The following is a 15,744-nucleotide window of genomic DNA, read 5'->3' on the forward strand; positions in this document are numbered from 1 at the left end:
TCGTTCCGTTTTAATTTCGTGCGCTTTCTAACTGCTTCAAGATTATAAAACGGAACACAGTTGCAGTATGTTTTCAAGCTCCAACTGAAAATGGCTGGCATATATAATATTAAAAAAAATAAAATTTTATTATATATATTAAATATAATATATATATATATATAATAATTAATAATAATAAAAAAATAAATAATAAATAATAAAGAAATTAATAATAATAAATAATTTCATAATATTATATAATATCATATCAATATCATTGCATTTTATAATTGTATAAGATTCTTCCATATGATTGGCTTATACATTTAGATCCATAAGAAACTAAGGGTAAAAACCAAAGATTTTTACAAAGCTGCTTTAGTCGATATTAGACTAAGGCTGCGTTTCGATATTCACTGCAAGTACTGAAAATCTATAATATACGTGACCTAAATTATATATTTTCAGTATTAGTGAATATCGGAACGCAGCCTAGAGATTGAGGCTGGTTCCCCTGTAGCATAACTTGTGTAAGCATAAATGCGTCATCCAACCAAATTGTCTCAGCTACTCTACACAAATCCATCTAGATTCTTATTAGATGATTTGATTGGCCTTAGGCCTGTTCTACAATGCGTCGTGTGTCGGTGTCGTGGGCCATAAAGGCCATATCGGATTAGCGGTTGCCTGGCTACGATTGCCGATTGACGATTCTATTATTATCAATCACATTGACCATAACCAGAACCTGCTATATTGTAATTAGCTGAAATAGAATCGTCATAGCAACCGTAGCCGAGCAACCCATAGTCTGATATAGCCTTAACGATTGTACAATCATTGTTTTCTGAACGCAGCCACATGGTTTTCATGCTGTTCGTGCTATAATCTGATTTTTTTTCATATATTAAGACCGGATAAAAAAAGAACATGCTATTGTTGCAATTTCTATTGATTTTATTTACATATTGTTTTATGTGTCTCTATTAAAATTTTGTATTAAAGAGCTTGCTGTATTACTATACTTTTGGTAAGTATATTATCAATTGTAATTCATTATCTACACGTTACAATTGAAATTAAAGAGAAACTATATAGGTTATGTGGCAGAAAAGCACGTTTTTTTATGAATTTAAAATCAGTTCTAATACGAAAAATTAAAACTAACATGTTTTATTTATTAAATATTCAATTTATTTTATATGTGATATTTATTGCAGTTAATTATCTTTATGAACATATTTAAGATTTATTTTTTACTATAATTTATGATATAATTTTACCATAATTTATGATGTAAAAAAAAATAACTTTAAGAGAAATATTACTGTTATGTTTTTGTAGTTTCTTGTGTATTTTGCATATTGAGTGATATTTGTTACAGACACAATGGCTAAGTCACATGCTACTAATAAAGCCCCCCGAAAGGAGGGCTTTAAACGTTCAGGACATTCTATGAATCCTGAACGTAGTACAAAAGGATTAAAAGGAGTTGCTAAAGTACGGACGAAAGGAACTATTAAAAGACTACAGATGTATCGTAATCAGAAACCAAAACGTAATCGTATTGGGGAGATCATTAGTCCGGCGCCATTTCAAGGCTGGAATGCTTCTGGAACTATGTCACGCGTTGAGCCGTCGCAGAGATGGTTTGGTAATTCGAGAGTCATCTCGCAAAATGCTTTGCAAAAATTTCAGAATGCATTAGGAGCTGTTATGAAGGATCCTTATAAAGTTATTATGAAACCTACTCAATTGCCAATAACTTTGCTTCAGCAAAAGGCAGCTAATGCAAGAGTACATCTGCTAGATACAGAAAGCTTTGAAAGCACTTTTGGTCCAAAGAAAATTAGAAAAAGACCGAATTTGTCAGCAACATCGTATGACGAATTAAAAAAATTGGTTGAAGACAAAGAAGACACTTATAATGAGAAGAAGGATTCCAAAGATTATGACCTTGTTCGTGAGGATACTGGTGTAAGAGATGCACAGAGAGATTGGATCATGTCCGCGGGACAAAGCAAAAGGATATGGAACGAGCTGTACAAAGTTATTGATTCCTCTGACGTTATTTTGCAAATATTGGATGCGAGGGATCCAATGGGAACTAGATCTCCTCCTGTGGAAAAATATCTGAAAACTGAGAAACCTTATAAACATTTGATATTCATCCTAAACAAAGTAGACCTAGTGCCAACGTGGGTCACGCAAAGATGGGTAGCGATTCTGAGCAAAGAATGTCCAACAGTTGCCTTTCACGCGTCCTTGACACATCCCTTTGGCAAAGGTTCTTTGATAAATCTCCTGAGGCAATTTGCAAAATTGCATGTTGATAAACAGCAGATTAGCGTTGGCTTCATAGGATATCCCAATACAGGCAAGAGTTCCATTATAAATACTCTGCGTTCCAAAAAGGTTTGCAAAGTAGCGCCTATAGCCGGAGAGACAAAAGTATGGCAATATATAACTCTCATGCGTCGTATCTATTTGATCGATTGTCCCGGCGTCGTTTATCCATCGACAGAGACCGACACGGAGAAAGTATTAAAAGGAGTCGTGAGAGTGGAACTCGTTCAGAATCCAGAGGATTACATTACCTCCGTCCTAGAAAGAGTAAAACCGGAATACATACGTAAAACGTATAAGATAGACACATGGACAGATCATGTTGATTTCTTGGAAAAATTGGCACGTCGAAGCGGCAAACTTCTGAAGAAAGGAGAACCTGATATCACGATCGTCGCACGTATGGTGCTCAATGATTGGCAGCGCGGTAAATTGCCTTTTTACGTTGCACCAGTTGGTTTTGAGGAACCATCGTCAGATCAAACAATTAATACAAATGAAACAATTGACATACAAGATAATACATTAAAAGTCACTAATAATGAAAATACACAAAAAACCGATAACTCACCTCCAATAGAAATATCAAAAAGTCAGCTAACAGTGACACAAGATTTTAGAAAAATACGTGTTGGATTGCCATATTCAGGCAATGATATTAAGAACCTAGAACAGGATAAATCTTTCAGTGAAAGTATTGCAGAAGATGATAGCAGTATGGAAGGTGAGTCGGAATTAGAGGATTCAGAAAATACAAAAATACAGAATGATTTATATATAGCAAAAAATAAGTCCGATAATGATTTACAAAATGCAGAAAATTTTAATAATGAAGGCGATAAGGAAAGTTCTTCGAATAACAGTAATAACACAAAGAAAAATGAATTGGAAGAAAAGTATAAGGATTCAGAAATTCTTTTATCTACTAAGCAAGATAATTTGAAGAACTTAGATGATTCTAGCGATATCGAAATATTGTCTTCTAAAGCGATCGTAGATAGTGGAAAGAAAATCTCATCAACTTCTTTCGAAAAAATGAAAAATGATTTAACAAGCAAGCAACGAAAAGCTATAAAATGCCCTATTAAAAAAAGAAAGATCGACAGCAATTTCTACAACATCACGAATGAAAAAGTGAAAAATGGGAATAAAAACAGGAAAGTTCTCAAAGATGCAAAGATACAGAATGATTTGTATGTAGCAAAAGATAAATCCGATAATGACTTACAAAAAGTAGAACATTTTAATAATCAAGGCGATAAAGAAAGTTCTTCAAATAATAGTAATAACGCAGAAAAAAATGAATTCGATATGGGAGAAAAGTATAAGGATCCTAATTGGGAAATTTTTTCACCTATTGAGCAAGATAATCTGAAGCAGAACATTTTTGATATCATAGATGATGAATATGATTCTAGCGATATCGAAATGTCTTCTAAAGCAATGTCAAGTAGTGAAAAGCAAATCTCACTAACTTCTTCCAAAAAGAAAGATTTAACAAGCAAGCAACGAAGAGCTATAGAACGCGCTGTTAAAAGAAAAAAAATCGGCAGCAATTTCTACGAAGTCACGAATGTGAAGAATAGGAATAAAAACAGGAAAGTTCCCAAGATCAAAAGAAAATAATAAATTAATTCTAAACTAAGTTATATCAATTTTAAATAAATGTAAAAAAAAGGAAAAATGAGCAAAAGAAAGCATAAAATATATATTTTATATTTGTAAATTTTCTAAATCATACATCCATTTCTGTAACTAGTTTCGTTCTACCGGTTCTTATATAGAAGATAAAATAAAACAATGTGTAACGTAATTACACATGTAGCACAATTAATTGTATTGCGTTACTGTGAATACACGTAACAATAAACATATTTATGTTTGATTCGCGGTATTTTCTGTTTTATTTTTCCTATCGCATTGCCTAAATCCAATTATGTTTAACAAAATATAACACGACCTTATGCAGCCGTTGCTTGAACGCTTCGTTGCCTTGATAAGTTGTCATGAAATCCTTCATTTTATCATACCGCAACTCGGTCTCTTGTGTGTTCAATGTAAGTATTTTAAGCATAAGGCATAAATGCCCAAACTCAAACTTAGCGTCACCGGGCAACTTCGCGTTGAACTTTTCTCTGGTGAACTGCTCGGTATCGCAATCCATTCGACTTAAGACAGCCAAGAAAGTTTTATGATACAAATTTATTAGATCCTCAAGCTCATCGTCACCCACATCCGTACTAGAGAATAGGAAAAAGATCATCTCACGCAGCGGACTAAAAAACAGATAATTTTGAAAGTCCACGAATTTGATGTCGTCCACTCGTCCATTTTCATCGCAGTGGAACATAATATTGTTCACCCAAAAATCCGCGTGGATGATAGTGGACCACGGCTCATCGGGCACTATATCCCATATACCACCATGCAACGAATCGTTTATGGCCGTTCTACATCGATCGCCGTAAGCAGCTAAATCCGGATCCTTCTCTATGTTCGTTATCATGTCATCGATCGTTTTCTTGAACTCATCAATCTTTATCGTCACGCACTTGCTACGTTCTTTCAACACCTCGAAATACTCCGGTTTCTTGTACTTGGTGGCCATTCCTAGCGCATGAAATCTCGCCATTGCCCGTATCGCAACTCTTGAATGCTCTAAATCGCATCCTGCATTCCAAAAGAACAAAAGGAAAATCATTTCATGTAATGAATGACTAAACATATTCGCATGATTTCTGATAATCTGATATCTAATCTAAAGTGCATTTCTGAGTAATCAACGAACGCATAACTATGTGACAATAACCATGTGCAATTTCGTCTTATAAATGGTTTTATAAGAAATATTTTGTATACGGCTGATTCTAGAAATCATGATGTAATCAACATATATCATTCAATATATATCATTTAAGTTTCCAAGTATCAAGAGAGAGTGCATAAAACCTCGAAAAAAATGATGCCAAGGAGATTAGCGCTGTAAATTATGTTTTGTTACTATCGTAAATCATAAGATCGTAAATCATGTTGATAACAAGAAAAAACATCATTGCATGACGAATGATAAATCTCTAATCGATTTATTGCACTGTTTTTAATACCACAAATGTTTTTAAATAGATAAAAACATTTAAACATATCTCTTATAATCCCTATTAGTAATTTGTACAGCTTATGAAATTTCATTAACAACTTTTTATGCTTTCAAAAATTTTGTAACTTCTAATTGATATATTTCGGCAAAAAAATCGTACATTGGCAAACACAAAAATTGATTTTGAAGAAGAAGTATAGTATATAAAGCTAAAATTTGTTAAAATATATGGGAAATAATTTGTTTTCTCTATATTTTTATGATAGCTAAAATCATCATTTTTCAGCCATTTTACTACATTTACCTCAAAAATCTGATATGACAGATAATTTTTTTCAGATTCGTGTCCAGCGCACAAAATTATGTAAGAAATCACTTATAATTCTCAACTTTTAATATCCTTAATTCCGCAAGTCTATGCAATCTATATTTATTTTTTAATTTGTTAAATTTAAATGAAAAAATTGAATATTATATAATTTGTCATTTTCAGAAAAAAATGATAGTATAAATAAAAATTTAAATTAACACACATGTTAAGTCACATGATAAATCTTCATTAGAAACATTCGAAGAAGCTTATAAATAATTCATTAGATTGGACGTTTTTCCTGTATGCACTCCTTGAATCTTGATAAAATATTCTTGTTTAAAAAATAAGTATTAAAATCAAAGCTTTGATCAAAGCTTTTCACAATCTAACATGAAAGCAAAGTATTTAACGCTACCTTTAGTTCTGTCGCTAGTATAATAACCACGTATCTTTAAATTTTCCATTAGGATAACAGCATTATCGTCAAAATCAACATCCGGGCTTAGCGATAATCGAGATTGATAATATTTTGGCAATATGTCAAATATTTCATTTTCTTTCAAGCCCATTTCTCTCTCAAATTCTTGATAATGAGGCACGATGTTCTCATACATAAAAATCTCCTTCTTGAATGTGTACGGGCTTTCGAAAATTTCCCGTTGAAATTCCGTTGGCGGCGGCATTTTCGCAATGAGATGAAGATCCTCCTCTTCCGCTTCATCATTGCGCTTAATCACAGCATGGACACTGAAAATTGTGCTGCCATAATTCTCGCCTGGCTGTAACAGATTCTCGGTTGTATAATGGACCACGATCAATTGATCACCAAATGTACATCTCAGTAATGGTTGCAGCTCAAGCAGCTCGATCTTCCTTAATTGCTGATCGTTGCTCATGATTGTTTCACGAACACTGTGTCGAACACTGTGGAAGAAGACTGATATCTATACCAACTGTGTCTCGTATCGGACCGATACTGGATTGAGATATCACGTATGAGAGAAGCGCACGCGTCTCTCCCTCATCCAATGTGTCCCACACCGGAGGACAATTATTTCATCAGTGATTTGCCGCTGCCGCCGTTGTCGGTGTGATCCACCTCCTAGCTTGCATACCAATATTTGTATATATCGTTACGTAGCGATTACGCGACCATGACGCTTATATTACGTATTTCACATGCCGGATGAGATTAATTTCAATGCAGAAGCACGTACTGTGAGCACGTACTTGACTCACGAGCAAAAAGTTTCGTTTATTTTCCTCTTCTACCAGTAACTTTTAATTTCGTTCTCTCTCTCTCTCTCTTTCTCGACCAACGCCTACGGCAATCAGTTTGTCCCGGTTTTACCATGAGGGATCCATGATTCACACATAATCTCTATACTCTGTATCTCTATACTCTGTAGCGTCGTTTCTATAATCGCGCTGTGTTGCATAATATCTTTTGCAAATACAACACTCACATGTTAGGACCTATCCAGATAAACTTGCGTAGCAGCGTAACCATACGCGTAAGGAAAATTACCCAATCGCATTTCTACCATAAAAACACAAAACATGTAAAATGCGATTGGATAATTTTTCTTATGCATATGATTATGCTGCTATGTAAGTTTGTCTGGATAGGCCCTTATCTGTTATATCTATTACAATTACAAGTGTGATTGTTAATGTCCTAATGTCATTTCTTTTTACTGAAATGAAAGATTAGATTAATTAATTTTGGATTATAATCACTGATAATGCTGTTGTGATATGGCGATAAAAAGAATAAATTTATTTCTGTAATAATAGAGAATAATGATATAAAAATATATTTTTCTGGCATTTATGGCAGTATAAGATAGCATATATAATTGAAATTTTCGTATAAAATACGATATATTAAAATAACGAACGTAAGATACATATATATTGCATTTTGTAATATCTGATCAGTTTATTCATAATTATATTATATTAAAACTTCTGACTGTTTGTTCCAATCATGTAAATGTATGTAAATTCATCTCATAAGTTGCTGACGATGATAAAATCTTTACTTTGATCGACCCTCTTGCTCAATCAATTTGCTATGAATATCCCACAAGTTCTACAAATAAAAAATGATAAGCTGTAAACTTAATTGTTTAGAGTGACGATTGTAATTTTTAAACCAATAATGAAAATAAATATAATTTATATGTAATATATTTTTTTCGTAAAATGGGAAGGAAAATGGATATGTTGTATTCATATAATTCAGAAAATTTTGATTAAGCGTAAATAGTTATAGAGATAACTACCACTAATCGTTTTGCACTGCGCGGCGGGGGATTGCATTTCCATCTTCCTCAATCAATTTGCGATGTACATCACTGAGCGCCTAAATAGCATATAAATTAAATACGAGACGCAATTTCAATACTATGCCTGAACTTGATTCAACTCAGTACATCATCTCTACTTTATGATTTAAAAAAGTGCATAGTCAGCGTATGATGTAACAAATGAAATTACCTTGAAGTATTTAACCGTTTTCACGCGCAATTCTAGAGTTGCGTCTTCGTCGCAGATTATGAGCGTACGAGGATGTTGTTGAAATACAGATACCGTCCACATATGATTAATACCTTCCTCTATGGCTTTATAAAGGGCGAAGGCTTTGTGAGATCCAGTAATAAGAATCATTACTTCCTTAGCATCCATTACAGTACCAACACCTACAGTCAATGCTTGCTTTGGCACTTTATTGATATCATTTCCAAAAAATCTCGCATTGGCTTCTAAAGTATCTTGCGCGAGAGTTTTCACCCTCGTGCGAGAGGCTAACGATGAACCCGGTTCGTTGAAAGCTATATGTCCATCTGGTCCAATGCCTATTACATAACATTACATAACATTATAAGTTATTTACAAGTTTATGACAATGAATCTTTTGTGTTTATATTTAATGATATCATTGGCATACCTCCAATGAACAATTCTACTCCTCCAGCTTCTTTAATCTTCTTTTCGAAATTATTGCATTCTTTTTCGAGATCTGCCGCATTTCCATCAAGTATATGCACATTATTCGGATCGATATCTATATGTTTGAAGAAATTGTGATACATGTAATAGTGGTAAGATTCTGGATGATCTCTCGGCAAATCAACATATTCATCCATATTGAACGTTTTAACATACTTAAAAGAAATTTTGCCTTGTTGATAAAATTCTATTAATTTCTTGTACATGCCCAAGGGCGTGCCTCCTACATAATAAAGAAAACAAGAATAATTGATAGAACACTACAATTAATAAATAAATATTTAAAAAGAGAAATATTAACTTAGTTAATAAACATAGGCTTAATCTTTTATCTGCATCTATTACATACCTGTAGGAAGGCCAAGAACAAAATATTTGTTTTCATTGGGATTGAAATCATTGATTCTCTTTAAAACATATTTTGCAGACCACTCCGCAACGTAATCGACGGTATCACAAATTATCAGACGCATTATAATTATCTATATTGATTGCACACTGTACAATAAGTAGGTGTTAAATTAGCATTTTAATATCAAATTAATATTGTTATCATTTATATTCACGCAAGATATAATAATTATATATATTATATATTATATATTATATATTATATATTAGTTATATAAGTTATATAAAAAAATTTATATCTGTTCTCATAATAAAATAAATAATAAACTTCCAATATCAACAGAAAAAAATAATTAATTGCCTGAAAAAAATATTTCAAGTGCATCATATATGGGAGATACTTAATTATATAAAAATTCATAGATTACAGATATATAAAATTAATAATATAAATTTTACATTTTTTTGCTATTAGCCTTGGTTTCATTAATTTTACTGGACAATCTAATAAATTAATTCTACGAGATAAACATTTGTACACAATTAAAAGAAACAAATAAATATTTAATTTGTTTGAAATACAGAAGCATAATGTGTGTTATAAATGTAATGGAGCTAAGAACAAACTTTTATCTATAGTGAAACATATTTACTCTCTTTGTATCTTACTGATAAACTCGTAATATTGACCTGTTACTTTATGCAGGCACAGTCAATTCAAAATAATAATAAATTTGTATATATTCTTGAGATTAATTTATACAAAACTTTTCAATATACTGATTTTATCAATATAAATATATAAATATATATATTTATATATATATATATATATATATATATATATTTAATTTACATTTATCATTTCACAGAATTACATTTTTCAGTAAACTCTATTAATGAATCGTAATAATATTTCTTTACACGACTTAGTCAAAGTCACAAAAGAAAGATAGATAAAGATAGATAATGCCGAGTTATCCAAAATTCTTATCAGTCAAAAAATTTACATACACGCGCGCACGTTATCTCACACTCGCTTATCACTTTTCTCGTAGATTTATCTCGTAGATTCCCTCTTTATCTCTTTTCTTGTAAAGCTAGCATCTGGTGACTCGCATAAGATAATCGGACGTGGAGGACAAACGGTTCGATGTTATCTAATTCATTTTTCCCGCTTCGATGATAATAAAAAAGTGACAATGCCGTTCGGGGACGAGTCTGCCATACAACAGGGAAAGCGGCTCAGAACAGATGCACGAACCTGTCAGGATGAATCGTCGTGTCAACTACTCTACCGGCCAGGGTCACCACTGGATCAGCTGACTTGGCGTACGTCGCCTGGCCTACCCTCGAGTATATCAACGCCTGTTTTTGGGGTCAGCTCATCGCCACGCGAATCTTTATCATGGCTATTGTAGATAATGGGAACGTCATAAACCTTCCGCGGCGCCGTGCCGCACTCCGCCACACCGCGCCGTAATCTTTATCTACTCCTTTTCTTTTTATCGCTTCGAATTTAACGATGCGTAAACAAGAGCCGGGAGTCACTTGTTACACCTTTTGCACTTGATTGTTCTCCTTCCTCCCGCTGAAGCGTCCGTGTCCGTCCTGTTGTGTCTGCCTCACTCCGCGTGTACCGAGTGCAAAAGAGTGCGATAAAAAAAATGACAGTCATGTAGGTTAGTTTGGCGGGAAACGACGTGCTGAATTTCTTATAATTATCGAGTTTCTTAAGTTTCTCAAAATGCCCGATGTCATAATTAACGATATCATCGTTAGCTTTCCCTTCAAACCATATCCCGTGCAAGAGGAATATATGAGAAAAGTGATAGAGTGCCTGCAGAACAGTCAGCACGGTGTCTTAGAATCTCCAACAGGTATAACACGTGCATAACTGACTATTTTGGATCGGGGAATTCAAGATTTCTGGGAAATAAATAATGACATTTCAAATGACATTAATGACATTTCAAAAAATAAACAATTATATACTCAGACAGGAATCTTTAAGATGTCTTATGTCTTAATCATATTGATTAATCTTTATTAATCTTAGATAGAATAAAAAAAAAATATATATATATATATATATATATATATATATATATATATAGTATAAAAATGGAATTTAAACAATTTGTTTCTATTTTAGAAAATTGACGTGCAAAATTGTGAACTTTTATCACATTTTATTTTTTCATTTCTTTTCTTCTCAATGAATTAGTCAAATGTTACTAAAATTATTAATTAAATTCTAAAAGATGGAATAAATCAAATATGTATTTTAAATATTCTATAGGTACTGGAAAAACTCTGAGTCTTTTGTGTTCCTCTTTAAGTTGGTTGTTGACAAAGAAAGCTCAATTACAAGCACAAGTGATAGCAGGTGCAATTGAAAAGAAAGACTTTGGTGGAAATTTTTTTAAACATTTGACCAATGGGCTTGAAAAAGCAGCAGGAGTACCAGACAATGTTCAAAGTTTCGGCTGGGCTATGCCCAAAATTATTTATGCTTCCCGAACACATTCTCAATTATCTCAAGCTATGCATGAATTAAAAAAAACATCATATAAACATGTAGCTACTGCTGTGTTGGGATCTCGAGATCAACTTTGCATTCATCCTGAAGTTTCTAAAGAAACAAGCACTTTTAACAAAATTCACATGTGTCATTCCAAAGTAAAATCAAGAACTTGTTTTTATTACAATAATGTTGAGGCCAGGTAAATATCATATTTGAACATAAAATTTTTAATCAAGAGCAGGAAAAACAAGTAGTACATAAATTCTAATGTTTTTTTTTTTTTAGAAAGGATGATCCTATTTTTAAACAGGAAGTTTTAGACATAGAAGATTTAGTTAAAGTTGGACAGAAACACAAATGTTGTCCATATTTTTTGGCAAAGGAATTGAAGCAGAGTGCAGATATTGTTTTCATGCCTTACAACTATCTATTAGATCCAAAAACACGGAAATCGCAGGGTATTGACTTACAAAATACCGTAATTTTGTTGGATGAGGCTCACAACGTTGAAAAAGTTTGTGAAGAAGCAGCGTCATTACAAGTATGGAAACAGATATTTTTTCTTCAATTTTTTATCTATATATATTCTAATTAAGAGTGTATGTATTTATATAGATAAGCAGTACAGATGTTGCCATGTGTATCGATGAAATAACTGCTGTAATGCAAGATATGGCTAAGGACACAGATCAACAGAATGACTTTTTATTAGAGAATAATGTTCCGAAGGATTTTACAGCAGAGGACTTGTGCATCTTAAAAGCGATGTTTCTGGAATTGGAAAAAGCAATCGATTCTATCGAATTAAAAAACCGTAATGAAGGAGATACTTTTCCTGGTGGATTCATTTTTGAATTACTTGAAAAAATTGAAGTAGGTGATTTTTAATTTTAAATAAACTTAGAATGACATGCATATTATTTTTATTATAGTTTAATTTTTATAATAGTTAACACATGGTAAAGAACAAATGGTAATAGAAAAACTAGAAAAGATTGTTTTATATTTAACAACTACCAGTACATCACCGTTTGCAAGAAAAGGGAACGCATTACAAAAATTCAGTGACTTATTGAGGACTGCTTTTAATAGCGGTGCATCTATTGCGCGTCACAAAGAAAAAGTGAAACGTTGTTACAAAGTTTACATACAGATGGAGGAGCAAAAGAAAACATATAAAAATGACGTTTGGGAAAGCAAAAAGACAACTAAAACGGATGGGAAACTTATTAGTTACTGGTGTTTTAGTCCTGGTTTTGGGTATAAATTATTTAATGAAAAAATATTATTTTATAATTATATGAATAGTATAAAAACATACATTTTACAGTATGGAGCAAATGATAGAACAAGGAATACGTTCAGTCGTGCTCACAAGCGGAACATTATCTCCATTAAAACCATTTATATCAGAACTCGGTATTCCAATCGCGGTTCAGTTGGAAAATCCACATATAGTAACAAAGGAACAAGTATGTGTAGGTGTTCTTAGTCAGGGACCAGATAGTCATCCGCTCAATTCGTCTTACAACACAAGGTAAGCGTTATAACAGTGGCGGTGAAATTTTTTTTTATAATATTTTTATATTTTTACAGAAATGATCCAAAGTATATTGCATCCCTGGGAAGAACGGTGTTCAATTTCAGTTGCATCGTTCCTCATGGATTGTTAATATTTTTTCCTTCCTATCCAATTATGAGGAAATGTAGGGATGAATGGCAGAACATGGGTTTATGGACGCAGATAGCTGAGCGCAAGGTAAAAAATATTCAATATGTTTATCAAAATAGTATAATTTGCGATGTATTATGTATGAAATTAATTACTGGATAATAGTCCATTTATGTAGAACCTAATTCCAAAGAAGGATTTGTTAACGTAATGAACGAGTATTATCAAAAAATTAGAGATCCATCCTGCAAAGGAGCTATTTTTATGGCGGTGTGTAGAGGAAAGGTCAGCGAAGGTTTGGATTTTGCCAATGCAAACGGCAGAGCTGTATTAATCATTGGTCTTCCATTTCCTCCTTTGAAGGATCCGAGAGTTATGCTGAAGCAAAGATATTTAGAAGAAATAAGGACTGCAGAAAGACAAGTATATACCATATTTATATAACTTTGCTGAAATTTTATGATAAGATGTAATGTGATAAAACTAATGAACGAACTTAATATTCAGAGTCTGAGTGGACAAGAATGGTATCAACTTGAAGCATCTCGAGCCGTTAATCAAGCTATTGGTAGAATAATCAGACACAAAAGTGATTATGGCGCTGTGATATTGTGTGATTGTAGATTTGAAAATCCAAACTTTAAAAAACAATTGTCCGCTTGGCTTAGGCCATATATAAAAAAGTTCACAAATTTTGGGATGATCACGAGAGAGTTAAGGGAATTTTTTAAAAATGCAGAAAATACAGTAAGTTTTTTTCTTTTGATTAAATATATTTAAGTATATAACGATATTTTTTAGTTTGTTAATAATTTCAGTTACCACAGCCTAGTAATACTTATGCACAATATGGAAATAGTGAAATATCATTGCCTGCTGTGGGTGCTACCTTTGAAACAACAGTATCTCTCAGACAAAAAGCATCAAATAGTTCGGTGACAGAAGACTTGACTAAAAGTAGTTTTAACATAGATATGTATCTAGATGAAAATGCAAAGGACAAACAAACGAAGCCACAATCTGCTATAAATTTTAGTGCTTGTAAATTAAAAGACAATCAGAGTACATGTGAATTAGCAAAACATCGATTTGATGAACCAACTACGAAAAGAAGAAAAATTAATATTGTATCACCTGGAATTGATTCATATTTTTCTGCTCCTTCGAGTTCTTCATTACCAATTCTAGAAAGTAATCTTACACAAAATGTCACACAAAACGATAAAAATACAAATCAAGATACTAAAAAAACACTAGGAAAACAATATTTGAAAGATGTAAGTAAAAATATGATAATTTATAATCTTTATAGAAAAAGGAATTGAAAAAAGAATTTAAAGTCAAATAATGCTTACAGGTAAAACGAGTGTTATCATCGAATAATTATAAAATATTCGCAGCTATGATACAAAGCTATACGCAAAGTAGTGATTTTGACGAATTATTGAAAACATTGACAAGTTTATTTCCTCCGTCTGGGCAACTACGGCATTTGTTTATAGGTAAATCTCGCATATTTATAAATTGAAAAAATGAAATGATTAAATCTATAAAATTATGATTAAAAGATTTTAACAAAATATTTTTATTTTTAGGATTTCAAAGTTTTTTAAAAAAACAACATATTGTAATCTTTGAGAATTATATAAAGAATTTAAAATAATCTTAAAAAGTATTACATCAACTTGAAGTATTAAAGATAATAATGAATGTTAGATACAATATGTATAGTTTCTTTTTTTTATTTAAATTTATAAGTTAATTTTTTAATATAGGCTAATAAAAGGTTAGAAATCTCCTTAGTAATAAACATTTATTTAAATTTATAAGATCGATTAGATTATTCATGCTGAATGCAAAATGATTCAGGCATCGTTATAGCAAGATAAAAAAAAGTTTAAAAACATAAAGTGTTAGAATTAAATAACTTTTTTTATGCTTTTGTAATAACAATATAAAACCGATCTTGATGATTAGAAATATCAGTATGTAATTGTGAACACATTATATGTATACATCACATTACTATATGTTTGTATTATACATTAGAGCACTTATTTCATAATCAAATATATTAATAATAATAATAATTAATAATAATAATTTATTATACAAACAGCTCTGTTGTTAATTTATTATATAAAGAGCCCGAAAAATGGGAAAAAATGATTAGTTATGATATATCATACAGTGATGTATCTTGCAAATAATATGCATTATAATAAAAAAAAAAGAAAGCACTGTTACCATTTGTCGTTAATGATCGTGATTGTGAATGATACTAAAAAATACAGGCATCTTTTCTATTTTTGTTAATTATGTAATATACAATTTGTGAATACTGTCCATTATATAATTGAATGGACCTAACTATGAAAAAATATATACACTCGTATTTCAATACAGCGTGTTTCAATATAACATTTGCAAAGAAAAAATAT

General features: G+C 31.8%; 4 protein-coding genes across 7 annotated transcripts; 2 read left to right on the top strand and 2 right to left on the bottom strand.

Annotated features, from left to right (window-relative positions):
- Positions 1-684: 684 nt before the first annotated feature.
- On the top strand, positions 685-4,213 carry Ns2 (nucleostemin 2). The gene is made up of 2 exons (XM_011634930.3): positions 685-1,012; positions 1,367-4,213. Exon 2 carries the CDS (start codon positions 1,372-1,374, stop codon positions 3,952-3,954), a length of 2,583 nt encoding a protein of 860 aa, XP_011633232.2. The 5' UTR covers positions 685-1,012; positions 1,367-1,371; the 3' UTR covers positions 3,955-4,213.
- On the bottom strand, positions 4,029-7,110 carry LOC105424616 (uncharacterized). The gene is made up of 2 exons (XM_011634929.3): positions 6,154-7,110; positions 4,029-4,998 (listed from the first exon to the last, which is right to left on the bottom strand). Exons 1-2 carry the CDS (start codon positions 6,632-6,634, stop codon positions 4,253-4,255), a joined length of 1,227 nt encoding a protein of 408 aa, XP_011633231.2. The 5' UTR covers positions 6,635-7,110; the 3' UTR covers positions 4,029-4,252.
- Positions 7,111-7,495: 385 nt separating this feature from the next.
- Positions 7,496-10,509, bottom strand: Oscillin (glucosamine-6-phosphate isomerase Oscillin). 3 transcript variants are annotated; one of them, XM_011634931.3, is made up of 6 exons: positions 10,369-10,509; positions 9,103-9,251; positions 8,692-8,976; positions 8,241-8,599; positions 8,027-8,106; positions 7,496-7,833 (listed from the first exon to the last, which is right to left on the bottom strand). In XM_011634931.3, the coding sequence occupies exons 2-5, from the start codon at positions 9,224-9,226 to the stop codon at positions 8,029-8,031; spliced, it is 846 nt and encodes a 281-aa protein (XP_011633233.1). In that variant the 5' UTR covers positions 9,227-9,251; positions 10,369-10,509; the 3' UTR covers positions 7,496-7,833; positions 8,027-8,028. The 3 variants fall into 3 exon arrangements, with proteins under 3 accessions (XP_011633233.1, XP_011633234.1, XP_011633235.1); XM_011634932.3 differs by lacking the exon at positions 10,369-10,509 and adding an exon at positions 10,119-10,260; XM_011634933.3 differs by lacking the exon at positions 8,027-8,106.
- Positions 10,510-10,851: 342 nt separating this feature from the next.
- On the top strand, positions 10,852-15,549 carry Rtel1 (Regulator of telomere elongation helicase 1). 2 transcript variants are annotated; one of them, XM_089084391.1, is made up of 12 exons: positions 10,852-10,984; positions 11,407-11,830; positions 11,917-12,172; positions 12,247-12,504; positions 12,581-12,891; positions 12,962-13,168; positions 13,228-13,390; positions 13,469-13,726; positions 13,811-14,050; positions 14,122-14,580; positions 14,661-14,805; positions 14,899-15,549. In XM_089084391.1, the coding sequence occupies exons 1-12, from the start codon at positions 10,852-10,854 to the stop codon at positions 14,964-14,966; spliced, it is 2,922 nt and encodes a 973-aa protein (XP_088940517.1). In that variant the 3' UTR covers positions 14,967-15,549. The 2 variants fall into 2 exon arrangements, with proteins under 2 accessions (XP_088940517.1, XP_088940518.1); XM_089084392.1 differs by lacking the exons at positions 14,661-14,805; positions 14,899-15,549 and having other exon boundaries at positions 14,105-14,422.
- Positions 15,550-15,744: the final 195 nt, after the last annotated feature.

This window comes from Pogonomyrmex barbatus, unplaced genomic scaffold (genome assembly GCF_055798465.1).
Source record: "Pogonomyrmex barbatus isolate J1 unplaced genomic scaffold, ASM5579846v1 scaffold8, whole genome shotgun sequence".
NCBI lineage: Eukaryota > Metazoa > Arthropoda > Insecta > Hymenoptera > Formicidae > Pogonomyrmex > Pogonomyrmex barbatus.

Coding starts and splice junctions, on each gene's coding strand:
- LOC105424616 (XM_011634929.3), bottom strand. CDS start 6,634: ATGAGCAACGATCAGCAATTAAGGAAGATCGAGCTGCTTGAGCTGCAA. Junction 4,999..6,153: donor TACTAGCGACAGAACTAAAG/GTAGCGTTAAAT, acceptor TTTGGAATGCAG/GATGCGATTTAGAGCATTCA.
- Ns2 (XM_011634930.3), top strand. CDS start 1,372: ATGGCTAAGTCACATGCTACTAATAAAGCCCCCCGAAAGGAGGGCTTT.
- Rtel1 (XM_089084391.1), top strand. CDS start 10,852: ATGCCCGATGTCATAATTAACGATATCATCGTTAGCTTTCCCTTCAAA. Junction 12,892..12,961: donor TGTTTTAGTCCTGGTTTTGG/GTATAAATTATT, acceptor TACATTTTACAG/TATGGAGCAAATGATAGAAC. Junction 13,169..13,227: donor AATTCGTCTTACAACACAAG/GTAAGCGTTATA, acceptor ATATTTTTACAG/AAATGATCCAAAGTATATTG.
- Oscillin (XM_011634931.3), bottom strand. CDS start 9,226: ATGCGTCTGATAATTTGTGATACCGTCGATTACGTTGCGGAGTGGTCT. Junction 8,977..9,102: donor TGTTCTTGGCCTTCCTACAG/GTATGTAATAGA, acceptor TTTATTATGTAG/GAGGCACGCCCTTGGGCATG. Junction 8,107..8,240: donor AAACGGTTAAATACTTCAAG/GTAATTTCATTT, acceptor TATGCTATTTAG/GCGCTCAGTGATGTACATCG.